This window comes from Branchiostoma belcheri, unplaced genomic scaffold, assembly GCF_001625305.1.
Source record: "Branchiostoma belcheri isolate BF01 breed outbred unplaced genomic scaffold, Haploidv18h27 scaffold7, whole genome shotgun sequence".
NCBI lineage: Eukaryota > Metazoa > Chordata > Leptocardii > Amphioxiformes > Branchiostomatidae > Branchiostoma > Branchiostoma belcheri.
In genome coordinates, this window is record NW_017804353.1 from 520,807 (window position 1) to 547,202 (window position 26,396).

Sequence of the window (26,396 nt, forward strand, 5' to 3'; positions counted from 1 at the left end):
AGGTAAACTCCTCCCTGCCGGAGAACACCGCGGGTTTCCCCCAGGCGCATGCGCACTGCGCGCCCATTCGGCATCATGGCGGCGGAAGAATCGCAAAATCCCGAGGTAGTAAGCTGTGATTTTACTCCGATTTCTTCCTTACCGTTCGTCCAATTAACTTCTTGTTTAAGCAGTAGGTAGAGAAGATATCAGTGATCGTCAGAATCCAGTATTAAGCGCAGCTTTACCTGTTAATAGATTGTTATGGCGCGCGTACTTTGCGGAATCGCTTCGGCTGGAGTTCGAATTTTACTAGTTCAAAGCGTGGGTCGAATGAATCCGGTGTAAAAAGATGGCGTACAATTTGGTACCGCATGGCGCCGCGACGCCGCGTGCTTGTCCGTGTCTCTAAACCGCTGCCTGCGATTCTTCGGCGGTAAAATATCCCACTCCGTCTGTTAAATCCAACAGAACCGGGCGCAGCGCTTTAGTTTCACCGTGAAGTTTTGGTTTCGCGATCCAAACAACGCCGCGAATCGGAGTTTCGTGTACCTGTGGGGGCGTCTTCAGGCTGGCTGGCACCTGGAAGCTGCAGAAGGAAATGAAGTTGCACTTGCTCTGATTTTGTTATCTACCAATGATCGTGTTTCAAGGTGTTGACATAAAGTGTTTGTGTTTTATTGAATGCCATATAGGCTAAATAGGGAGCCTAAAGTGCCTAGCTGACCCCCTGTCCTGGATTTGCATACAATGTTTACAGCTATTCTGAGGTCTTCAACTTCAGACACTGGTCATTGTCAATTTTGAAACTCTCATGAAATTTTTAATTATAACCTCAGGAAGTTTTGAGTCTAAATTTAAACGTTATAAAAAAACTGACGGTAACATTTCATTATGAAAAGCATACTTTTTCAAATGATAAAATTATTATTTTATATCAGGTTTCCAACTTTGGAATGCAGGCCTTTAGTCTTACCATGGAGGTAGAAGATCTCTCTTCTACCTCCATGGTCTTACTCTTTGTTAGAAATTTAGAACCAACAATCCAAAAATGACCAGTGTTTTTAGATGGTTGTATGCTAACCACAAGCGTACTTTATTACACGAAGCAGTCAATGTCAATGTGAAGATTTGGGGCTGGACAGCTTTCAACTTCAAGTCCTGACGTTATGGATCCAGCGTGACCATCGTACATCTCTGCCAACCAACAGCAGGATTTGACACCCTTCTATTCAGCAGACAATAAAACAGCTTTGATAAACTTGCTTGTTCTTTGTCCTTGTTTTATGTAAAACAGTCACCACCATGAATTGGACCATGTACATGCCTATGTTTGGTTGAGGCATACTTGAAATTTAATGATCTCCCAAACCAATGAAGCAAGGGTGCTCCCCCTCTCCCTCAAATCCTAGCACTTCTCCCAAAATGTTCAAATTTAGGGTTTTATCTTAGTGTTTTGCCAGATTGTAATTGCTACCATGACATGTATGTATCACTATCGGGAACTGTAAAATATACTTCAGAGGTACATGTATATAGGGCAGTGTATATGGTGGATCTATGGAATAATCAGTATCCCTGTTTTGAGAGTTTTCTTGTCACACATGAACACTTTGTATAAAAAATGAGGCCAGGCTGATCATTTTTTAAAAGAATTTTCAATTTTACGGACTTAACGGTATTCTTTAGGACAGATATGTATGTCATATGACACCCTTTCCTTATTTTTCTGAATTCCTGCAAATATTTCATTAGAAATTCTTATTATTTCAAAGACAAAGAATATGAGTACAAAGACATGTTTTGAGTATGAAACAAGTTGGATTTACACATATCTGTTAAGATTGTCAGTTGTAATATTTGTATTGTTTTCTCACTAGAGGCAATAAGTGCTTATTTGTCAACAAACTAAAACTGAAAGCAAGGTGTGTTTTGTTAATGCATTAGCCATGCCAGTTGTCAGAGGTATGTACATTATTACAGTGTAGCCGTTCGGAAGGCTGTTTGAAGATGATTGTGTGACCTCATTTTCTGTATGATTGGGTTGCTAATTTGTTGCATATGACCATGTAATTCTAAATCTTACGCTTCAACCTGGAATTTGATAACTCATGAGAATATGGTAGTCCCTTATAAAGGGATGAGTGACCAAATATCTGACAGATGCAATGGCTGAATTTCATAGCCAAATATTAACGTTTTTTTGTTTTCTTCTCATTATTTTAAAGTCAATACATATGCATTGTGCTCCACATTACAGTTATAAGTTCAAGGGTTGTGCAAATCCACTTTTGATTGTTTAACGGTTGCTCAGAAATTGCAGTGTAGCAACAAAGAGTAGAAAATGTCAAACAAGCACAGTTGATAAGATAAATGGTATACTGGTATCCAACAGCATGTATGTTATATGATGAATTACCAACACTGTCCATACAGATAGCTTCAGCTAACCCATTCAACACAATGAATAACAATTGGCTGAGGTATAATTGTTTTGTAATATATTGTATAATAATGTTGTGTTTGAAAATTGTATTCAAGTCCTCTAGAAAATTGTTCTACCCTTGCACCGCGTTACTAGCACCATGGCCAGAGCCCATGTTACCTGTGTCCACCATCTTGTTTTCTCAGATAATGTGTTGATCAGCCACAATCTCCTGCCTGCATGAGGTCTAGCTTTAGAATTTTAAGCAAATTCTCTCCAACAGTCAAATTTTCTTCTTGTAAACTAGAGCAAATGATGCAGTATAGTTTTTTTCTGAAATTGCATAATTTTTTCTGAAATAATTCCCTGAAATCTAGATCTCTACAAAATGGTTCAACAAGCATGGAATTTTTAGCCTGGTTACTAAACCTATTTTAGCTCCCGAGTCCTACATCCTCGCCAGAAATTTGCCGTGAGGATGTAGGACTTGGGACCTAAAATTTGCCGAGAGGATGTAGGACTCTGGAGCTAAAATAGGTTTGGTAACCAGGCTAGAATTTTTTTGCATGATTATGAAAGCCTATGAAGTATCTGAATGTGTTACGTGGTCAATGTTAGTACTAGGGAGCCAGTGACTTCTTTGCCTTCCAGTGTAGTGACTGGGTAGTTTTCAGATTTATTTAAATACTTAGTAGCACAGGAGTTTCAGTTGGAATTGACCCCAAGAAAGTTTGATGTTGAACAAAAGAAGAATCTGATTTGTGATAGTCATTTATCAACAGAAACATTGCCAAAGGTACATGTAAATGGTATCTTATCAGCATTGACAGTGTAAATTTCATAACCACAAACTGAGCACCACTTGAATGTTTTTTATACGAATGAAGTTGTCAAATTTTGTAATCTTTTGGGTGAGCGCCCTCTACTGCAGGAATATGTAACAACAGCCGTGATTCGCTCTTCAGACCACCATGTTGGAAATCCAACCAATGAGAGGCAGGGACTTATTGAAGCATTTCAAAATGGCTGCTGTATGTGTCAAGTCAATCACATGCAGTAGTAGTAGTATTATTTCAAGCTCAGCACACATGAAATAGATGTAAAGAAGCACTTCAATATCATGTTACCTTAGGCCACACCAATTTAATTTGTTGGTTCTCAGATTTTTTCAGAAAAAAATATGAAGCGACAGGGCGAAAAAAAAATGAAATCAAGTCTAGGCATCCTATTATAGCCCCAAATGCTACGATAGGAGCCATGAAGTCAACACAAACAGCTGGGTTAATATTAATGAAATTTTAATTTTTAATCAAACCACTGCATTGATAGATGGAAAAACTGACAGTAACAACTTGGAAGGATTTAGGACTTTCCTCAACTGTTTGGGGCAAAATATGAGCCTTTTTGAGTTGATTCAGAACCAGAATCCTTTTTTTTTTTGCAAATCAGAAAAAAATGAAGAGGCGAATCCGAGAACCAACAAATTAAATTGGTGTGGCCTTAGATTGTATTATTTGTCATTCCTAAGTCTAGACATTAACTACTATACGTGTGTGCTTTGAAGTGAAAATGAATTGAATGCCATGTGTGCAGTGTTCTAATGAGTGATATGAACATGAATACGTGGGTAAGGTAGTGTGCTTTTGTGTTGGAACAGGACGTGCTGTTTCATTATGTCAACATGAAACAACAATCTGTGTTGACACAACAAAAGTACAGCAAGTTTCGTAAGGTCTTCTACAACCATTCATAGAGACAAGTAGAATTTCAGAAACACTTTTTGTGTTAGTGAGTTGATGATTCTAACCTCCTCCCTTCTGCCTAGCCCTGTAATTGTCACCAAATTGGTTCCAAAAGGCTACTTCAGATGGGAGAAGTTTAAACAGTTGCAATTCTTGTACAATTGTCCTCAAGTCCTTGACTAAAAAAACAATTGTGGTATTGACCTCGGATTTGTAGTCAATGTATGGAAACCAAATACTAGTAGTTATCATTTGACCCATGCAACAGGCTCTTTTACAAAAGGGCCACAAAATATCATGTATAATTGATCTATATGTAGCTCTATGCAAATGTATTTTATAGACATATTATGTTGTTGTGAAATCTAGAGCTACATATAGAAACCTTGTATAGCTCAGTTTTCCAAAAGCCTGCGTGTACTGTTGTAGTGTTTACAAAAGCCTGATTTTATCAGTATTGACTAAAAGGTGGAATGTGATCCCCCTATCACACCCTCCATTAGGCCTAGAAGCCGTTGATCGTTTAACTTTTGTGGTGTGGGGCTCCTAGCATGGCCAGTTGACCACACCCCTGCTCATTGTTCCAAGAAGATTGGCACACAAAAGTTGACCTTTGTGCTGCACATTAACCTGCAGTACTAACCTGGCCACTAGGGGTCTCTCTTGTAGAAACAGACACCTTCCATGTTTGGGACCACATGGTGCAGTGAGAGAGCGGTGTGTGTGTTGTAGGGCCACAGTAACTGACCACACCTCTCTTTTACCTTCCAGATTGGTGAGTTTGCAACTACCTCTGTGGCCTTGGCATATCATCAGGGAGGGGAGAGTGGTGACAAGGGGGCCTTGCAAGTGCTGTGGTCATCAGAAGACCATGCGGCATATATATATAGACCTCGGGGGGAACAAGACTATTTTTACCTACTTGTTGTTAACTAATTAGTATACTGTCCCAGGCAATTAGTGCACCAAGCCAGCAGTTCCACCTGTGTGTTTGTGTTGTATTCATTGACTGTTTACCCAACCTTGGCATAATGTAAGCAGATCCCTAAAAAACCAGCATGCTGTTAGTAGACTTTGTACCTGCTTGGACAAAAAAGTGTAGTAGGCAAGTTTCACTGTTGTTTAGTGAGGCAGATGCCACAACTTGAACCTTTGAAAAACTCTTCTAGTTGTATATTCCGCTATGAAGGCTGAAGAAGTGACATTTTCAATATTTTTAAAACATTTCTTGTAGCTGTGAAGTGTTCATGTTCCATTTTATGGAAAGGTGAAACTTGAAACTAACTCAGCACCATGGCCAACTACACCTTTGTCACATATCATGCAAACAGTCAATGACAATCATATTCAAGCATAGACATTGCCTTGTTTGTTGTGAATGGATCACCAAAATATAGCACTATTGCCAACAATCAAATCTTAAGCATTTCTCATTATGGCTATGTGTGAATAGCCAGTTTTTCCTCTGGTCGCAGAACAATTGCATGTCGTCATGTTGCTTTGAATGAAGTTGCTCTGAGTAGTAGTAGTACTAGTAGTAGCACAATGTAGTAGTAATAACAGTAGTTGTATTCTTGTCTTTGACTTTTTGGTCTAGTCAATCTCAAAGAAAGGCAGGCACATGGTCTAGCTCATGTTTCTAGCACCCCATTGTCACCATTGTTTGTTCAATGAAGGGAAGTGAAAGAATGTGCTTTTAAGTGCAATATTAGTTTACCTGCATGGCGTTTTGTCTTTTTATTTTTTTCTTTTAGCCGTATATCGATGTGATACAAAGCAGAAAGTTTGTTGTTGTAGAATGAGGTCCAACGTTACTGCCATTTCTACCTTTGGTGTTGTACATGTAAATGCTGAGAGTGACATTCCTGATGTAAAAAACATGGTTTTAAGTACAATATCGGTTTACTTGCATGGTGCTTTTTCTTTATATTTTAGCTTTATATTAATATGAACATGCATAAAGTTATAGAATTAGTTAAAGGCTGGCTTATTTTCATTGTCCAACTTCAGGGTCCAACGTTACTGCCGTTTTTACCTCTGGTGTTATTAGTTTACTTGCATGCTGTTTTGTCTTTTTGTTGTAGCTGTATATTGATATGATAGTTACAAAGCAGAAAGTTTTTTGTTCTAAAATGAGATAAAGGCTGGTTTATTTTTATTGTTAAACTTTTTTTTAGGGTCCAACGTTACTGCCGTTTCTACCTCTGGTGTTGTGAGTGCCGAGAGCGACGTCCCTGATGTAAAGATGAGTTCTCCTAACCAGGAGACCAGCTCAGTCCAGACCCGGTCCGCTCAGAAAGCCGCGACCACCGAGGCCATGGTGTCCACGCGCGCCAAGATGACCATCTCCCCGCTCAAGCCAGGAACCAGCCGAGCTTCGCAGCAGGCGGAAGCGAAATCGGGCGCGAGAAACTTCAGCAACATCTTCACGTCTCAGGGAACCCCCTCCGTCGGCAGCACCGCAGTGATAGCTTCCACGTCCAGTGATCCCGGAACCCCCAAGTATAACCTCCGTGGGACGCCCAGCTTGGCGGACTCCCAACCCCCTGGCTCGCAGCGCAGCACTCGCAAACGGACGGCACGGAAGTCCACCCAGTCTGGTCACCACCACACCCCAAAGGTATGTATGTGGTAGAGCATTTGACTATGAAACAGTGAGACCTGGGTTTGATCCCGGGACATGTCTGGACGTTATGCCCTTGGGAAAGGCACTTTACACGACTTTCCTCACTCCACCCAGGTGTGAATGGGTATCTAACTTTGGGTGGGGAAAGTCGAATTGAGGTCACTTGGTGGTGCCGAATGGCAGCCGCACAGACCCTTGCGATAATTCCACAAAAGTGTGTGTGGAGCAGATATGTTAATATATGTATCATGTGTATTTTGTGATTGTAAACCCTGCATCAATTCAGTGCTATAAAAGGCTGAGATTGCACATGCAATGTTTGACCAATACATGTAAACCATTTTTTGTTTATTTATTGTTTTGCACTGAAATAAAATAAAGTGTAACAATTGAAAGATAAGTAGAAATGCTTGGGAGGGCCGGAAACCTGATGTTTTATCTTTGGCCCTCCCTAATACTACAAGATTAAAAGATAAATTACCCTTAGGCCACACTAATTTAATTTCTTGGTTAACGGATCCGCCGCTTCATTTTTTTCTGATTTGCAAATAAAAATAAAAATTCAGAATCAACTGCAAAATGGTCACATTTTTCCCTGAACAGTTAAAAACAGTCCTTTTCTAACTACTTGTTACAGTCATTCCATCTTTCAATGCAGTGGTATCATTAAAAGTTTAAAATTCATTGCTTAAATTTTGAACCAGCCTGGTGTGTTGACTTCATAGCTCTTATCGTACCATTTTGGGGCATAATAGGATGCCTTGGCCTGTTTTTATTTTTATTTTTTTTTCGCCCGCCCGCTCCATTATTTTCCTAGAAAAATCCGTTAACCAAGAAATTAAATTGGTGTGGCCTTATTATGCGATTGTAAACCCTGCATCAATTCAGTGCTATAAAAGGCTGCGATATTGCATGGGTATTGTTTGACCAATAAACTATTCATTATTATCATGAAGCAAGTTTAAACTGTAATTTCCAACACAACAAATTGGACTTAAATTTTCAAGATAACATTATTATTTTCAAGATAACATTCAAGATAACATTATTTTTATCATTATAAGATAACAACTGTTGAAGAGGTGGTGGCGAGCGGCGGAGAATCCACCACGAACACGGAACACTCGTCCGCGACCAGTTCCGAGATCGGGGAAGAGGAAGGGGAACAGTCCGAAGACCTAAACGGGGAGGAAAGCGACACTCCGAGCGGGCGACGTCTTCGGCGGCACCGAGGCCGGCCACGAGGCAGCGCCGCGCAGGACATCAGCAAACAGAAGAAGCAGCAGCTGCTGAAGACGCTACAGGACGCTCTGGAGACGATGAACTCGGAGCAGGAGGAGGACCGGGAGGACGAGGAAGCGACCGAGAAAAGCAGCGACAGCGGATCGGCCACGAATGACGTCACAGCGAGCAACATGCACGACTACATCAGGACAGCCAAACCGCCGAAACCCAAGGCGAAAACTGTTAAAGAAATGCTCCAGGAGAGGAGAGAGGAAGACAATAAAGGACTGGCCAGCTTTGCTATAGCTACAGTCGCCCCGCAAGCCATCACTATAGCAACAGATGTGATTGACAAGTCGACCCAAGGGGAGGAGCCAGGCGCTGCAGAAGCAGAGGATGATGGGAAGGGTAAAGAGGGGGAGGAGGTGGAGGAAATGGCGGTTCAGGAGGAAGTCATGGCGGATGAAAATGAGGATGAGGTTTTCAATGAAGAGGTAATGTCAATTTCAGAACATGTAGAATGAATATTGAACTTGTTTTTCCAGACCAGCAGTCTATTGTCTAATGACATACATGTAATAGATTTAATACATTTTGTACGTATACTATTAGGCCAAGCCAATTTAATTTGTTGGTTCACGATTTCCATTTTTTTCTGATTTGCAAAAAAAAACAAAACATTTCAGCCTCTGAATTTTTTTGCGCCCCGTCTCTTCGTATTTTTTCTGAAAAATTGTCGAGAACCAACAAATCAAATTGGTGTGACCATAGGTTTTTCAAGAAAGAATAATGATAATGATGTGTAAGATTTTGCAGTGTTGCAAAAATGTACCTATTTAGGAGTTGTTTAAATATCAATCATACTTTTTCATGTGTTATTCTTATGCTGTATTTGAAGGATTCAAACCAGGAACCACTGGAGAAGAAAGAGAAAGTAGAAGAAGATGGCCAGTCATCTGCCTCAGCAGTCAACCTACGGAAGAAGAAGAACAAGCGACCGATAGGTTTCACTTACAAGAAGAGGAAAAAGCCTAAAAGAAAAATTAACGGTAGTAGCTCCGGTGGGTTCTTTCTTTGTGTCGTCTGGAGTTCGTGTTACGTTCCTGCGCAGAGGGCTAAGGTTCTCGTTTGTTCTTCCCTCCTGCACTCGCTATCTTAGCGTGGTAAGCATTCGGCAAGGTATCCACTCTGTTCTAGCTCCCGTTTGCTGTCCTGGTGGCTTTACTGATATTATAAATAGTCCGATGCAATAACATATTTGCAATGGCAAGGTAACAGGGCTGAAACAGGCATTTGGAAGTTTGTCTTGATTGCAAAAAAATACTTGATACTCTAATTCTAAACAATGACACAAGGGCTGAAACAGGCATTTGGAAGTTTGCGCTGCTTGCAAAAAATATTTGATACCCTAAACAATTAATGACATAAGGATTGAAACATTTAATTGAAGACATTGCCTGTATATAGTATATTATAGCAAAGCAGTCAGTCAAGCATATTGGAGCTAGATCAGCATGGATGCCAGGTTAGGTGAGTATGGGTTTGGAGGCGGGACTGTTGTTCTGTATCCCATAGATGCTGCTACGACAACACTGATGTTTACCCTCTGCGCTCTGTTCTGTTCAAGAGTTCGCTTGCAGCGGTTTTAAGCTTTCAGTTCTGTTTTCACGTTGTGCAATACGCAATACAATAAGTACCTAATACTTTTAATTTGCAACAGTGGTCTTTATCCAGATGTAAAGCAACAGACAATCCATTCTTGTTATGATAAATGTTTTTCCTCATTATATAGTCTAATTTCTAAACAAAATCTAAAAATCTTGCTTCAAAAAAAGACTTGCATTTGATGCAAGCACGTCTAACCCCCATTTCGGGGGAAAATGACGTTAAAATTGGATTTAGAAAAAAACTGCTGAACCAGTGAATAGTTAAAACGACTGCCATTGCTTTTTCCTGCAGATTTGAGTGACGCATCTGGTCATCCAAGTTCCTCCAATGCCTCCACACCCAGCAGATCAGGTTAGATACCAACACCTTGGAAAGCAACACAACAGTCTTATCTTGAAAGTTCATCTGTGTTGGTAGAAATCATTATGAAGCGAGTTTAAGCTGTAATTTGCAACACAAGAAATTGGACTCACCCAAATTTTTGACTGTACAACTCCAGTCTTTGTCAAGAAATGAGCAATCAACCACTTTTTTTGTGACCTATGATCCACTGCTCACGGAGTCACTTGTGTTATCAGCGTGACGTCACGGAAGCGGTGAATTGGGTCCAATTTGTATGAGTCCAATTTGTTGTGTTGGAAATTACAGTTCAAACTTGGTCCATAACACAATAGTCTGTCCCTTTTACAATTTTGTAAAATTTCGATTACTTTTGTGCTAGAATCAGATTTTTAGCTAGGGGGTCGGTTTTTTCATTGGATTATTGGAATTCAATCTAATTTTTTTTCTGTAATTTTTCTGTAGGAAATGGAAAAGAAAATGGACAGAATCAGCAAACCATCTGGGACATGGCAGACATCCCTCATTGGTTACGACGTATGGCTAACTTTCCTTTCTTATTTTAGTCGAGTCGAGAGGAGGGTGGCATTTTCTAATAGATAATAATTTTAGGAAGTAAAAAATGCATACTTTTTCTAGTAAGCAATAGAAAAAGTATCCAGTACAGGCAGTAGTCCTGCCCGCATAAAAAGTCATCAGTACTGTTGATTACTCTCCAAATACCATGAAAACAATCACATGGCTGAATACAATGTGATTGAAGAAAGTTAGGGTTACCTGGTATCAAAATAATTAAAATGTACAAGGAAATGAGAAAAATAATCATCTTATGTGTTGTTAGGTTGGCTTGTTCTTACAGTGTTCTTTGGTTGAGTACGACAAAATCGTCAGCATTTAAGACCTAATTACAATATGATTGATAACACTGACCAGTATCTGAAATGCCTTACTTTTATCCCCCTAGCGGCCCCAAATCGAACTGCAAAAGTCTCAGCACAGCAAGAGATCGACAAGCAGTTTGACATGCAGTTTGTGAGTATTTATGTCTGTTATATTTAGCCATTTAGGTACCTTGTACAAGAACATTCTTTCAAAATTGAATACAAAATTACTATAAAAAGATAAAGTCCTTGGTTCGTAGTTAACACTATGTTTATGTATAAAGTATTTGGAAATTATTATGAATTATTATGATGAGAAATATAAGGAATCCTTTGCCAAATGGTTCATTTGCCATTTTCTAGGTGAATCGCTCAGAACCCCCCCTGTGCAGCTGTAAAATGGAACCTCCCAGGCATATGGACCTGAAGAAGAACCCAGGGATATACTGTATGGCTATAGAAAGCTGTGATGGAAAGGTACAGGCAGATAAGGGATATGAATGTATGAATGGAACTGTCAATCAAATGTCTCATTTCAAATTTAGGTTTTTCATTGTTGTTGCTTCTTTGTCTTTATCTTTTGGGTTTGCAAAATGTTAACTTTGTGGTCTACATATCGGTCAAGCAACATATTTTTCAATTGACAGAGAAGCCAGTATTATTGTCAAAGAAATAGAAAGAAAATGTGACAGAATTCAATACAGTGAGTTCGACATCTAATGTGCTGGTTGTCCTTTATCATGTATAAAGAAATGTGACAGAATGAAAAATCTCAAAGAAGTTTTCTATGAATTGAAACTGTTAGACAACTTTTTTCTTCAGTTTCCAGTTGTAACACCAGCGTCCAACAATACATGTCTAAAAAGCTCATTCTTTCCTAGAACTATCGCAGAGTGGAACTCGCTGTCACCATTTACGCTAGGTGCATTATCACTAGATAGCTTTAGCAACGTTTAAGGGTTAAGTGTAACAATTCATTCGGTGTAATGTAGCCAGCTGCCACCACACCGCGTGCCTGCAAAGCTGGTGTGCTACGCCAAAGGGCACTTATACCGGCTATACAGATGCAGATACATGTATGTGCTTTAATTTTTGTTTTACCTTTCTGCCCTGTCTGTGCAGTTGTTTGGGTGCAGGAATCTGATCAGTAAAGCCCAGATGGTTCGACCCTCGAGTAGAGTCCCCTTCATGGGCGTGTGTGAACAACACAGGTGAGCACGTGTTGCCATGGTGATGGAAAAACAATAAATCTCCAAGTCTTTAACAATGACAGCTTCTTTCCCCGGACTGCAAAATTATGGAACTCTCTTCCAAACAGCTGCTTTCCGTCCGATTACAATCCACAAAGCTTCAAAACAAAGGTCCACCGCCATCTCCTGACATAACTACATTATACTGACTTAAGTACCTCTAGCTCTATGCCTAGAAGTGGCCAAAAATAATTGGCCTTGCATTGAGCGACACCGTTAAAAAAAAATTAAAAGAAAAAAACATTCCAAAACCTTTGACTCTTATATACATGTATGCAATAAGTATTTGCAGTTATCTTGAAAGTTCATCTGTGTTGGTAGAAGTCACTATGAAGCAGTTAAAACTGTAATTTCCAACACAAGAGATTTGGACTTACCCAAGTTTTCAATCGAACAACTCCAGTCTTTGTCAATTGCTCATTGTGGATTGCACATTACTTGACAAAGAATGAAGTTGCACAGTGGAAAATTTGGATAAGTCCAAATCTCTTGTGTTGGATATTGCAGTTTACATTGCTTCATAGTGTTTGTAGTTGATACCTACTCACACTCACTATCCAGGCTTTGATACAGGTTGATTATCAGCAAAGCAATTGGTGAACTTCTACATGTATGTGGATTAACAAGTAAAGGAACAAAGTGCTCGGCAGCAATATGTTAGCATGAAAATTCATCTGGGTTGGTATACTTCATTATGACAAAAAGGGCTAAATGTTCAGGCCAACACTGAGTAAATTGGGACTTACCCAGATTTTCGGGAATATATGTTGTTGTGTGGTGAGATTTGAGTAGAAATCAGTTGTAATATTGGAAAACGATTATGCAAGCAAAGATATTCCATTCAACAGTCTGAATGTAATGGTCTGACTAGATTTTCTGTATACGCACTAACAGGGCACGGATGCAGAAGCACCAGTGCTGCCCAGGATGTGGACAGTTCTGCACAATGGTACAGAAGAATTGCTCCTTATTGTTTCTCAGAATGATACTTGTATATTAAACATTATACCATAATGACAGAGAGAGAGATACCATGATACTATGTAGTCATCAAATAGAGGAAGGTAATTTTTGGTTACCAGAAGTAAATGGGGATTCGTATTGGTGAGAAACTTGCAAGAAAAAAAAACAGGAAAACTCTAGAACAAAGCCATTCCTGTCTGTTAAGCAAGATACATGGACAACCCTTAGACATGTGGACTTCAGCACCAAGGACAGGGACCACTCGCCTGCAGTTCTAGTCATAGTTGCTAGGTGGCATTGCAAACCTGTCAGATGGCAGTGATGACTTTTGAAGTCACTGGTGTAGCAGATGAAAAAGATTGACCATGATAATAGCCGATGAAGTTTGTCTATCATTCAGAAAGCTGTATTTCTATTTCAAAAATAGCTTTGCTACTTTTAAGAACAATTGTACTACCCCAGGTGTTGTGTATGATCATGTTGCTTACAAAGAGACATAAACTGTTGTTCTCTACTAGAGCAATCAAGCTGTATAATGATGATAACTGAATTCTATTGATCACGATTGTTTCTTTAACTTGCTTTTAATAGATATTGTTATACTTTTAACCATATTACTATGTCGAGAGGTCTTTTACGTAGTTCTTTTACTGCATTTTATATTATCTTTGTAACTTTAAACAAATTTCATGTTGCAATTTCTGTGTACATGCTAGTTGATTGAATTAAACCGAACTAAAACTATAAACACCTTATCTGCCTTGTGTCAAAAACAGGGTTCCTTCCTGCAATGTTCGCTGGGTGAAAACATTCACCACAACTTCCACAAGGACTGTGCGACGAAGATCGGCCATGACACGTACTGTCCCCACTGTGGGGAGGACGCCACCAAGGCCAAACCTATGTTCGTGGCTCCTCCTAAACAGCAGCCGGCCGCTCTGAAGGAAGGAGCAGAGTCGCCCAAAGCTGACCCCCCGCCAAAAAGTACCCCAAGGTGTGGAGCTGGGTTTGCCGGGTTCTGGGGTTGTATGTACAGTGTTAGAAATACCCATCTGCAGTCTGAGACATTTTCAATTTTGCGGAAGAAAAATTAAGCAATCTGCAATTTTGCAGACTGAAAAAAATCAGGCTTGGCGTTCAATGGTGTTTAAGAGCTTTAAATTTTGTTTACTACTGACTCAGGTAATTTTGTGTGTTTTTTCAGATAATTGCATGTAAAATTTTTGCAAACATGCAATTTTGTATATGTCATGGTATGAGATCCGGACTTTTACGTGTGTATTTGCAGAAAGTATGTCCAAATTGCAGCACACTGCAATCTATGTTTCTATCACTGCATGATCATGGAGAGAAGTACAGGAGTACTAAATGCTTTGTATAAAACTGCAACACATGTATGAATTGCACTAATAAAAAACATTGTTGTAAAAATTATTTGAAAGATGTCAAATAGATGGATAGCAGTAGTGAATGTCAGTTATTTGTTACTTCATAATTGCCCAGGTATAGGGCTCTGCTATCTACTGTGGGCAGTATAAAAGAGATTTTAGATTGTATTGTTAGATGGTGAGATGAATCCTGTTGAATTTTGTAACTTCTGAGACTGAAAGAATGACTGAAAACTCTTAAAAAGAAGTCAGATCAGTAACAGCCTCTCAATATTTATGGAAATATATAACAGGTTATACTTAAAACATTTTTGTTGCAGTGCCCGTATGACCGTTATGGAGGGAGTACAGGAGGAAGAAGAGGACCTCACGCTGCCTTTCCACAGTGTCACCCTCAAAAATGGAGCTGTGGTATCCTCAGCTGAACTTCCCATGGGTCCTGGTAGGGAGCTGTTGGAACAGGCACTCATGTCTTTTGAAGGAGACAGGTAAGGCCTAGGCCTTTTTTTAGACTTCAGTGATATCTATATAGTGATCCAACTTACACAATACAGTTGAACAAAGTAAAACTTGCATTGCAACACTTTTATTTTCAATGTTATTTTAGAAAACCAATGTTATAACATGCTGATCATATGTCTTGCTTTTTTTGGCAGGCCCAAAAAGTTGAGGTTCTTCCCCAAAAACCTTTACCTGTCCGCCAAGCAAGGAGAGCTACAGAAGGTTTTATTCATGCTAGGTGAGGAATACAATCTTTTATGTGATAAATATTCAGCTTTCAGTATGGTAATTGCCAAACTTTTGTGATGGCATGTTCTAGGTTACCATGTGTGCCTCAAAGACTATTAAAAGATTATCATGAAAGTTCATCTGTGTTGGTAGTTATCATAGTAAAATGTTGAACTTTTGATCAATTGGTTACGTCACATATCAGTTAAGTCTTGTGTGAATAAGGCCACGTGTCTGTAACCGTAACTCTTGCAAGATTATGTTTTGAAGTGATCAGTCATTGATTATCCTGATAAAGGCAACAGTGGTCGTTAAAAATTTGATCTCTGTGTAACCCTTGTGTTGGAATAGGATTCGACATTTTGATACTATTAAAAGATTGCTATATACACTGTATAGTGAGAGAAGGACTCAAACTCAAAGTTCAACTTCTAACAACCTCATTTCTACAGCTGATGGTTTTGATCCAAACTACAAGTTTGAGTCCAACAACAAAGCCACGGCCATGCACGCTGCTGCAGAGAAGGGCTTCACTGAGATCGTTCACATTCTCATCCAGGTAGGACAACTTGAACTGGTGTACTTTTAGTTCATTGCTGGATTTTTTTTTATTATGTTTACCTTTGCAGAAGGAAAAAATATTGTTTTCGCTCTATTTCCTCTTCTTCTCCAAACAAATAAGGTCAATGACCTGAACCAGACACCTGTCACCATGATAAATGGTGTTGGGTTACATCATGTTGCAATTTTATAGCAGGAGGGATTTAGACACCTGTCACCATATATACATATATGAATGTGTTTGAGTAAGAGTTAACAGAGCAGACCAGATGCGAAGGTAAACATTATGTATTTGCTTTGCAAATGTAATACTTTTCTAGTTTTTCTTGTACCGGTATCCCATTGGCTGAGTTGATTTTGACTGACATATCTTTGACGATGCTCTTGTGTTTAGGCTGGGGGAAACATCGATGCCACGTGTGAAGAGATGAAGACACCACTGGTAAGGCAACCTTGGCAAATTATCCAAACTTTAACCTTTAGTCTGCTAAGGTAGCTGTTTGGCACCAAATTTGTATTGGTAATGGGGTTAGGCAGCAGGGAGAAGGTTAATTTGATACTTGCTTGTGGAGAAAGAGACTAAACATAACTGAATTTTTAAAAAATGTAGAGACAATGAAGTGTTCTTTCGTGTATGTTTATTAAAGGACTAAAGGACTTCCTAACCCAATAAATAACACAAATTTGGTGCCAGATGCCTGTATTAGTGGGCTGAGGCATATTATCAATATCAGTTGTCATAATTATTGTGTACGTCAGCAATTTTGTGCTATAAATTTGATACTTTTAATGTTGTAAGCTTCTTATTTTTCTGAAAAGAGCCTGAGATGTGACAAAAAGTAAGTACATTAGTGTAAACCTAACATTGTGCAGACCAACTGTGAGCGTTTTTCTCGGCCTATTTCCAGCTGCTGGCTGCCTACAACAACCAGCTGCCTGTTGTACAGTACTTCATCAAGGCTGGAGCCAACATCAACCAGAAGGTTTGTTTGTTTTACAAGTGTAAAGTTAAAGTACATTATGAAATAAAGACTAAACTTACCTTCCAACACTGGAATAAATTGGGAGTTACCCAAATTTTTGGCTGATTCCTTCAACCTTGTTCACAACATGGACCTGTTTACTCTTTGAATGTGACATGTGACTGTAGTACTGGTCAAAGTCCTCAATTCTGAACCAGACTTCTTTCCAAAATCTTATCATTTCTAGGTCTCATCAAGACCTACCCATCTACCATCAATCCATCTTTCATGACAATCCATCCATAGCTTCTTGAGTTATGCTGTTCACAGACAGACAAATAGACAAACACTACTGACAACATAACCTTCTTGGCAAAGGTAATAACTACAGAAAGTAAACACTCAGACACATGGAAGCAAAACCTCTGTGTACAAAGGTACATGTAATGACAGTAGTGAAGATTTTTCCTTGCTGTACTCCTACAGGACATGGAGGGTCTGACCTGCCTGCACCTGGCAGCCAAGGCAGGCAACCTGGACATCTGTAAATACCTCCTATCTACAGGCAGCATCGATGTCAACGTACAGGTGAGACCATATCTCAGCATGCATCAGAATCAGGGCTCTAGCCAGCTTGAAAGTTTTTTTCTGTAAGCCCAGATTCATCATTGGATTTAGGGAGGGAAGTGCCGTGGGCACTGTCAATCTAGGGGGTCCAGGGGAATGCTCCCCCAAGAAATCTTGATTTTCAAGCTTTCAAAAACACAATTCCCTGCATTTTGAGAGGCAAATTGTGGTGTTGAGAGTGGTTGTCTGTCTGTATCTGTATAGCCGGTATAACCGCCTTTCGGCGTAACACACCAGCTTCGCAGGCACGCGGCGCGGCGGCAGCTGGCTATATTACACCGATCGACCTGTTACACCTAACCCTTGAACTTCTAGCTCTAGACATTGTTTAAAGCTATCTATTGACAATGCCCCTACTGTACTTGGTGACAGTGAGTTCCACTCTGCGATAGTTCTAGGAAAGAATGAATTCTTGAACACCTCAATCCTTGGTTGATAACTGTCTGTATCTGTTGTCTGTGGTCCTTTGGATGTTGTCATATTTCTACTCAAGATTTTTGTTAATTTCCTCTGTCAAGGTTGATGGATTGGTTTTAAAAGATTTCCGTGAAGACATGAGAATGATTGGAGCTTGTTCTGTCCTTGGTGCTGAACCATTGGTGGGGTGTAGATGTGAACCACTAGGACAAAAAATGTGTCAAACAAGTACTTTTCATTGATGAAGTAAAGCTTAATTGTATGAAATAGTCATTCAACTATAGCTCTAACAAATTTATTTTTTTCTACATTGAACTAGAAAGAACAAATCCCATCCAAAATACCAGTTGCATATTTCCTATAAATAGCTCCCCCTATCTGTTCAAGGCATATCTGCAGCATTGACACTGACATTAAACAGGAAAAGAAACCGCTGTCCCTTCAAACTTGAAATAAAAGATTTTAGAAAAATTTTCTGGCAAGACTGCCCCATATCTTTGTTGTATTGAACATCAAAGTTCGTTATTCACAACCACTTGTTTACAAGAGCAGACATTTCGATGATTATGTCATCTTCATCAGAACATGATCATGAAAATATGGCTCTTGTTAACAAGTGGTTGTGAATTCAATTCAATCTTTATTTAAACAATTTGCAGACATTGAGTTGCATTGTTCTCATAAGATGGTTGGTGAGAACCATCAACTAAGCCTTCAATTCTATCATGAAAGTTTATCTATGCCGGTAGTTACATGTACATGTATATGTTTAAAGTTAAAACTTTTGATCCAACACAAACAAGTTCTCTCACAATTTTTTATCTTACAAATAAGCTTTTAGGTGAGAGAACTTATTTGTGTTGGATCAAAAGTTTTAACTGTAAACAAGCCTTCAATTCACTATTCACTGCAAGATATAATACATATGATCTAAAATCTATGATAGAGAATAAGAAAGTTTGACATTCAGTCATTCACCACCTCAATGACATTATTTCCGGGTGTCTGTTGCAGGATGAAGGAGGGTGGAACCCCATGATCTGGGCAGCCGAACACAAACATCTGGACATTGTCAAGCTACTGTTGAGCCGAGGAGCTGATCAGAACCTCAGGGACAATGTGAGTCACTCACAGAGAACCCCATCTACCTGGGGGTATATGTGATAGGTGCATCGTGTAGCCAAGCGATTATTCAAAGTTGAATCAGGAACTCTATAGAATTTACGGAGTGTTTCTTTTGCCTTTATGTAGCAAACTTTTTTTATTGAAAAATACTTGCTGGTAGGTTTTTGAACAGGTTAACTCAAAAGATAAAATAACACAAAACTTTTTGCAATATCAGATAAGATAACATGGAGGAGACCTGTACATCTCTACCTAATTATGTCGTGTTTTTTTTTTTTAAGTTCAAACTTTTGATCCAACACAATATAGTTCTCTCACCCAAAGCTTTCGACCAGTCACTCCGGTCTTCCTCAGTAGACTGACCCAGTTAGGCTTGTCACATGGCTTTTTCAACACTTGGTCAGTCTACTGAGGAAGACCAGAGTGACTGGTCAAAAGCTCTACCGTGTAGGTGAGAGAACTTCATTGTGTTGGATCTAAACTATTTTAACTTTAAACATGTAACTAACTACCAACACAGATGAACTTTTGTGATGTTGTGTCTTTATTTTATTTTTTTCAAAATTTCCCTTCAGGAGGAAAACATTTGCCTCCACTGGGCCGCCTTCTCAGGTTCGGTGGATGTCGCTGAGGTCTTCCTCAATGCCAAGTGTGACATCAACAGTATCAACATTCACGGGGACACGCCCCTGTACGTACATGTAACTCTGCCCTGCAGTTACCTTTCTTTTCTGTCTTCCAAACCACCTAAAGCCTTCCATAGATCGTAAAATTTGCGCTGAGTGAAGAAAACATTGCCATTGGGGGTTGTGATGTGTCAACCTCCATAATTATGTAGCCATAGTTTCTCCCAGACGTGTTGTGCAAATAAGACATCTTGATACACTGCTTCTAAACCCTGGTAGCACAGTGCACACTACAAAATGTTTGTCAACATACAATTTTGTATATGCCATGGGTTTAGGTTCAGACTTACAGGTCCGTACCTGAACCTACATGTAAACCTCTGGACTTGAATCCAGACCCAAATCTACACATGAGTTTAGGTACACACACTAAATGTAATATTGTTTATTTTTTATTTTTAGGCACATCGCGGCTCGTGAGAACCATTACGAGTGCGTGGTGCTGATTTTGTCCCGCGGGGCCGACGTGGAGATACGCAACAAGGAGAACGAAACGCCCATCGACGTAAGGACACAGTTGATAGAGAAATACCATGAGTAATCTTATGAGCATTTTAGTGTCAGACCAGAAAGAGTAGTTTATCACCTAGCCTTACTGAAGGAAAAGTGCATACAAAACAAACTTATCAACAGCACTATGTATATGTTGCCATAAAAAAGTTGTATTTATTTTCCTCTATCATCAGTTTGAGAGATATTTTAACTCCAAGTCATGATCACTCAAGACAAGACAGTGGTATATTTTTCTTCGAAGGGTTCAAGCTCAGTTTGTTTTTGTCACACCCAAATTTAAACTTCTGCACACTTGTACCAACTTGGCTGCGATGTCATCTAGAATGGGATTGAAGAGAGAGTTACTTTTAGAATTATTCTAAATGGAATTTCCAACACAAATGGTTCTCTATTTCTTCACTCCTTGCCCATTAATTCATACACATTCATTAACAAATCTTTCTAGCAGCCTTATGGTATATACAAAAAAATCTTTTCTGCCTATGTTCAGCCTGTCGTATTCTTTTGTTATATTATAGTGTGCAGAGGTAAACTCTCAGGTGTGGATGGCTCTGCAGATGAACAAGAAGCTGAAGGCTGTCGCTGCCGCCCGGGCCGTCCGCACAGAGAAAATCCTCCACAGGTAAAAAATCCAGACTATGCATGATGTACAAAATGACTAATAAACTGGTGGACGCACCTACTACTAAGTACCTAATACCAGCTCAGAAAAGAGCAAGAAATAGCCATGCCTTCAAGTACCAGAGTTATCAGCCAAGGATTTAGGTTTCAAAAATTCATTTTTTCCTAGAACTATCACAGAGTGGAACTCCCTGTCACCAAGTACAGTAGGGACATTATCATTAGATAGCTTTAAACAATGTTTAGAGTAAGATGTTCAAAGGTTAGATATAATAGGTCATTTGGTGTAATGTAGCCAGCTGCCGCCGCGCCGTGTGCCTGTGAAGCTGGTTTGTTATGCGGAAGGGCGGTTATACCAGCTATACAGATGCAGATACAGAAAACTTACATGTACAGTGCTTAACATTGCTGTGACCGACAGCTTGTTGTCTGTTCGATCCAGGGACATCTCAAAGGGTCGCGAGAACGTTCCCATCCCGTGTGTGAACGCCGTGGACGATGATCATTTCCCCGCCGACTTCATGTACATCACGGAGAGCTGTGAAACTTCCACCCTCAGTATAGACAGGAACATCATCCACCTACAAGTAAACTGGTTCTCTTATAGTTTTCTCCTCTTCTTCTCCAAACAAATAAGGTCAATGACCTGAACCAGATGTCTGTCACCATGGTCACTAGTGTTGGGTTATCTCATGTTGTAATTTGATAGATAGCAGGAGGGATTTAGACTCCTGTCACCATATATATGAATGTGATTGAGTGATTGAGTAAGAATTAACAGAGCAGACCATATGTGAAGGTAATATACATTATGCATGTACTTTGCAAATGTTACCTTTCAAGTTTCTTATTTTTTTAGACTTTCTCAGGGGCCTTTTTGAAAAAGCATATTTTTTTTGTTTTCTGGCTTTATGTCATATTTATGACTTACTTATGATCTAATTTAAAATTTTAAATATCAAGTATATGCTTTTGCAGTCTTCAGTGATTTTGTGAAATTGGTCTTCCTTGCATGGACTGTTCCATTGTATGTTGCAGGGTTGTCATTGTGAGGATGACTGTTCCTCTAACAACTGTGTCTGTGGGCAGAGCAGCATCAAGTGTTGGTACGACCAGGTGAGTCAAAAGTACCTCAGTTCCTAAAAAATCACAGGCAAACTAACAACCATTCTTTTCAATCTCTGGTTCCCTACTCAAATACCTTTCTTCAGTTTAAAGTTTTGTCCTAAAAGTAACACAATGCATTATTTAGGATGTCATATGATTCTCAGATGCAAATTTAAGGTAACACTAACAGGGATCAAACTTCTGTGTGCCAGTTTATACTCAGTCACCAAGCTTTTAAGAGGACAGAGCAACTCAATCAGAACTCTCACCCATATTTTATGTGAATGTTCATTGACAAATAACAATCATTTCTCTACTGCCAGACTATTTTGGAGATTGAACTGGAGTAAGATGGAATTTTAGGCCAGTGGTAAACTGCCAGATAATGTACAATTTTTGAGAAAGTCTTTCTGCCAGTACACTTATGCAAAGCACAGGTAGATGTTTTGCCACATGCTTTGCCACTTCCACTGAAGCAAATCACCCTTTCTTCCTCCATTCACCACCTCTTAGGAGGAAGTTCCACGCTGAAAGCTTCTTTCCTAAAACAACATCACTATGGAACAAGCTACCACAATATTGTTTCCCAAATGGGTATAACCTTAAGCTTTTAAGTCTAAGTTCAACAAACATCTATCCTCACTGGCTGTACAGTAACCCAAAAGATTTAAGTGGTTCCCATGAGCCTTGTTTTGTGGTGAATATGAAGTGAATAAAAAAAAATGTCTATATTAGATTGTCATCGTAAAACTGTCTTTTTTTGGCCCATTTTACAGGACGGATGTTTGCTGGAGGAGTTTAACAAGATTGAGCCTCCGCTGATCTTCGAGTGTAACCGGACCTGTAACTGCTGGATGAACTGTAGGAACAGGGTTGTCCAAGCTGGACTCAGGTAACAAAACTGTTCACTGTTTTACTGTCACAGTGATAGAACATACTGCACATACATGTGTAGTACATTTTTTGTACAACTATACCAACTGAAGAAGGCAAGATCGAATCTCAATATCCTATAGATCTTTTCAGATGTGAACATGGTCTGTTGAGAGATGTTTTAGGGCTGTGAGATTCTTTCAGAGCATACATTTGTTTACACCAAAAAACAGTTACTCAAGCAACTGATAAGACATTTCAGATAGCATAGTATACGCTGTTCTTGCTTAAAAACTTGCCTTTCTGCACAAGTTCTCTAGTGTCACTGACAAAAGGTAGATAGGTAGTGGATGCTACCTGAAATGTCTGACTGTTTCCGAAATCATATCCAGTTACTTGAGTAACTGTTTTTTTGGAGTATCTTATTACCTGGATGTCTAACCTTCATCGACATACATTTGTTTCTTGAACCTTTATTCATGAGAAGCTCTAAAAGCTTTAAAAGTCCTGACACATACATACATACTGTTGATAACAGATCCTGTTGTAGTGGACATGTCACATAGATTGTTGATTGATGTCTTGATGTTAGGTTGAGGCTACAGTTGTTCAGGACCAAAGGCATGGGTTGGGGCGTGCGGACACTACAGGACATCCCCCGGGGAACCTTCGTCTGCGAGTGAGTACTGCTCTAAACCACCTGGTCTTAAACTGAACACCACTAAATTACTGATACACTGATTTTAATTTATCACAACATTTTATTCCACCCAAGGTAAATGAATTTACAGTAGTTAATGAGTAAAGAGACTCTTTTTTACACAACCAAGTCTTTTATTCAGCCGACGTTTTGGTGACCGTCGTTGTGTAAAAACAGTCTCTTTACTCAGTGACTTACCAACCCGATGAAACTATTCACGGACAATAGTTTACAAAGATAACTTCATTCAACTCAATACCGGGTACTACAGTTTCATTAGTAATATGTTACTTTTCTATATGGATCCCAATAAAGTACAAATCATGGAAATGTTTCAGAACTGACCTACATGTAGCTCACACACTGGTGGTTTGTCACAGGTATATAGGTGAGATCTGACTTGTTTTTTGTCACAGGTATATAGGTGAGATCATCAGTGATGCAGAGGCAGACCAGAGAGAAGATGATTCCTACCTTTTCGACCTGGACAACAAGGTAAGTGGAGTTAGGGTAGCTTTCAACCGGAAGCATGCAAGTTTTGCTTCAGAAAATTCTTAGAATGAAACCGCTGTCAGAAGTTGGCTGGTATGGTTGTGTGTGTCGTCAGAAAGGGTGAAAATATTTTAGGGAAAGTCTTGTTATATAACATTCTATAAATCGTGAAATAATTTTGCTTCAGAAAGTTGTTAGAGAATGAAACCACTGTCTGAAGTTTGACAAGGTGGTTTCTGTGGCTGTGTCCCAAAAAGAGATGAAAATATGAAAGTCTTCTTATAAAACATACTTTAAGTCTTTGCAGTGGTTTTCTGTTTGCGATTTTTGCAGTGAGCTTTCACTGCAAACTTGTCACACTGCAAACATGTGTGCATGTACTACAGCTGTATTCTTTTAACAGCAAACTTACATTGTACAACGCACCAAATTCCTACTCCCCCTCCCCATGCGCGAACTAAAGCCTGTGTTTGAAACATATTCTGTACTTTTTTAATCAAATCAAATCTTTATCTAAAATCAAGACGTGCCGAATTTTTTCAGACACAACTGAATTGTGTTGAAATTTTACGGATACTTAGATTAAAAGCGTATTAACATTTACATAATTTAATATTACAATACAATTTGGCACCCGAAATCAGCCATGCTGCCAGGGTGGCCAATGTTTTGCCTTGTTGCAACTGAATTCAAATAAAAATAAAGTACAATACAATACACGTCGACTTACGATACAATTGCACATTTTTTAACCAGGAAGGTGAGGTGTACTGCCTCGACGCTCGTTTTTACGGTAACATAGCCCGCTTCATCAACCACCTTTGCGAACCGAACCTGATCCCTGTCCGCGTGTTCGTGGACCACCAGGACCTCCGCTTCCCCAGGATAGCCTTCTTCACCGCCAAGGACGTCAAAGCAGAGGAGGAGCTAGGGTACGTTCCAAAACTGTTGTTTTGCGCCAAAAAACAGTTACTCAAGCAACTGGATATGATTTTGGAAACGGTCAGACGTTTCAGGTAGCATCCACTACCTTTCGTCAGTGACACTAGAGACAACAGGAGCTTTTGACTAATTTGTGTCATCCTTGTTTTGACTTGTCTAACTTTTGTTTCCCTTTGGGCTTCCAAAAGATTTGTCTTCACTTATTTGCATATCAATCAGTAGTTCTTGCTTATAAACCTGGTATTCTCTTAGTGTCGCTGACGGATGCTACCTGAAATGTCTGACCGTTTCCAAAATCATTTTTTTGGCATATCTTATTACCTGGATGTCTAACCTTCACCAACGGGTGTCATTTTAGTCTATCCAGCTAAACTGGGTTTAAAACATTTCATGGTACACTTCTCATTTGCTTGTTGCATTTTTTTTCAAATTTCATTTCAAAATAACAAAACAACACAAAATAGTTCCACGGATCCTCAAACATAAACAAACAAAGTATACGGGTACAATGACAGACAATAATACTTATCATCATTTGCTTGTTTGCTCATTTTTTATTCATCCCTCTGTAGGGGTTGTCACATGTTTTCCTTTCTCTAATCTTATTAATTTTGCCCCCCCCCCCCTCCAGGTTTGACTATGGTGACAAGTTCTGGGATATCAAGTCTAAATACTTCTCCTGTCACTGCGCCGCTGAGAAGTGCAAACATCGCCGGTCTGACCGCGGCTGCCAGGCACAGGGCGACTCTAACGGGGACGTCTTAGATGTGGAGAATTGACGACTATTGTCATAGTTTTCTATAGTTTTAGGTTACTTATTAATGTAGGCCTAGGAAAAAAATGTTGTGTTTTCTGTTTCCCGACCAACCCTAGAAGAAACTGCACACCCTAGCCAACTTTTTTGTGTGTGGACCCCTGCAAGGGACTTACATTTTTGCAAGCTGATTGACCTTTTCTAGCTCTATGATCTGACACCTGAGTGATGAAACATTGTATAATCGGTTTTCCAAAATTGACATTGAAAATATAAGTGTCCTCATGCAAGCTTTACTTTGTTAAACTTCATTGTATAAGTTGGATCAATAGAGATTGTCTATGAAAAATAAAAGATAATCCCTACATACTGCGCTAATTTTTTCAGGACTGAAACAGGAAACACAACATTTTTTTTCTCTAGGCTTTTGGGAATTACAGCTACATGAAATACTGCTTGAGCTTGTACTGTTACAAGAATGCTGCCGTTTTCTGTTCTTTTATTTTTTTTTACATACAAAGTGTTTGACTTGATCTATAACCTGTCTCATCGTCAGAACATCACCCTTGGTTTTTCGTGTCCAATAATTTTTTAGCATCAAAACTTGCCCAATAACAATGGTTATTGTTTTGATTTTAGAGATGCGAGGGCATTGTCACTACACAAAACATGTTCATCACAGCATGTATATTGTGTCATTTGAATTGAACACTGTCATATAGTACAGGTATCACTATTTTTTACCACATTTTCTAAGGCGTGCTTTTGTGACAGTAGTTGTAGTGTCTTGTTTTGTGGTTTC

General features: G+C 39.3%; 2 protein-coding genes across 4 annotated transcripts; both read left to right on the forward strand.

Moving 5' to 3' along the window:
- On the forward strand, positions 1–6,781 carry LOC109484280. The gene is made up of 3 exons (XM_019787537.1): positions 1–105; positions 4,918–4,921; positions 6,324–6,781. The coding sequence occupies exons 1-3, from the start codon at positions 49–51 to the stop codon at positions 6,779–6,781; spliced, it is 519 nt and encodes a 172-aa protein (XP_019643096.1). The 5' UTR covers positions 1–48.
- Positions 6,782–7,839: 1,058 nt separating this feature from the next.
- On the forward strand, positions 7,840–25,823 carry LOC109484711 (histone-lysine N-methyltransferase EHMT2-like). 3 transcript variants are annotated; one of them, XM_019788066.1, is made up of 26 exons: positions 7,840–8,490; positions 8,895–9,057; positions 9,956–10,015; positions 10,469–10,540; positions 10,968–11,035; positions 11,248–11,361; positions 12,007–12,095; positions 13,029–13,083; positions 13,874–14,091; positions 14,806–14,973; positions 15,142–15,224; positions 15,667–15,773; positions 16,170–16,217; positions 16,684–16,758; positions 17,224–17,325; positions 18,796–18,900; positions 19,482–19,597; positions 19,995–20,097; positions 20,624–20,727; positions 21,148–21,313; positions 21,765–21,842; positions 22,610–22,725; positions 23,299–23,385; positions 23,823–23,901; positions 24,655–24,830; positions 25,472–25,823. In XM_019788066.1, the coding sequence occupies exons 1-26, from the start codon at positions 8,092–8,094 to the stop codon at positions 25,617–25,619; spliced, it is 3,099 nt and encodes a 1,032-aa protein (XP_019643625.1). In that variant the 5' UTR covers positions 7,840–8,091; the 3' UTR covers positions 25,620–25,823. The 3 variants fall into 3 exon arrangements, with proteins under 3 accessions (XP_019643625.1, XP_019643628.1, XP_019643626.1); XM_019788069.1 differs by having other exon boundaries at positions 21,169–21,313; XM_019788067.1 differs by having other exon boundaries at positions 8,895–9,045.
- Positions 25,824–26,396: the final 573 nt, after the last annotated feature.

What these genes read in the sequence shown, in the direction of transcription:
- LOC109484280 (XM_019787537.1), top strand. Translation starts at nt 49, where the DNA reads ATGCGCACTGCGCGCCCATTCGGCATCATGGCGGCGGAAGAATCGCAA.
- LOC109484711 (XM_019788066.1), top strand. Translation starts at nt 8,092, where the DNA reads ATGAACTCGGAGCAGGAGGAGGACCGGGAGGACGAGGAAGCGACCGAG. An exon ending in AGAACGAAACGCCCATCGAC is followed by an intron (nt 20,098 to 20,623) that starts GTAAGGACACAG and finishes GTTATATTATAG; the next exon opens with TGTGCAGAGGTAAACTCTCA. An exon ending in TTTTCGACCTGGACAACAAG is followed by an intron (nt 23,902 to 24,654) that starts GTAAGTGGAGTT and finishes TTTTTTAACCAG; the next exon opens with GAAGGTGAGGTGTACTGCCT.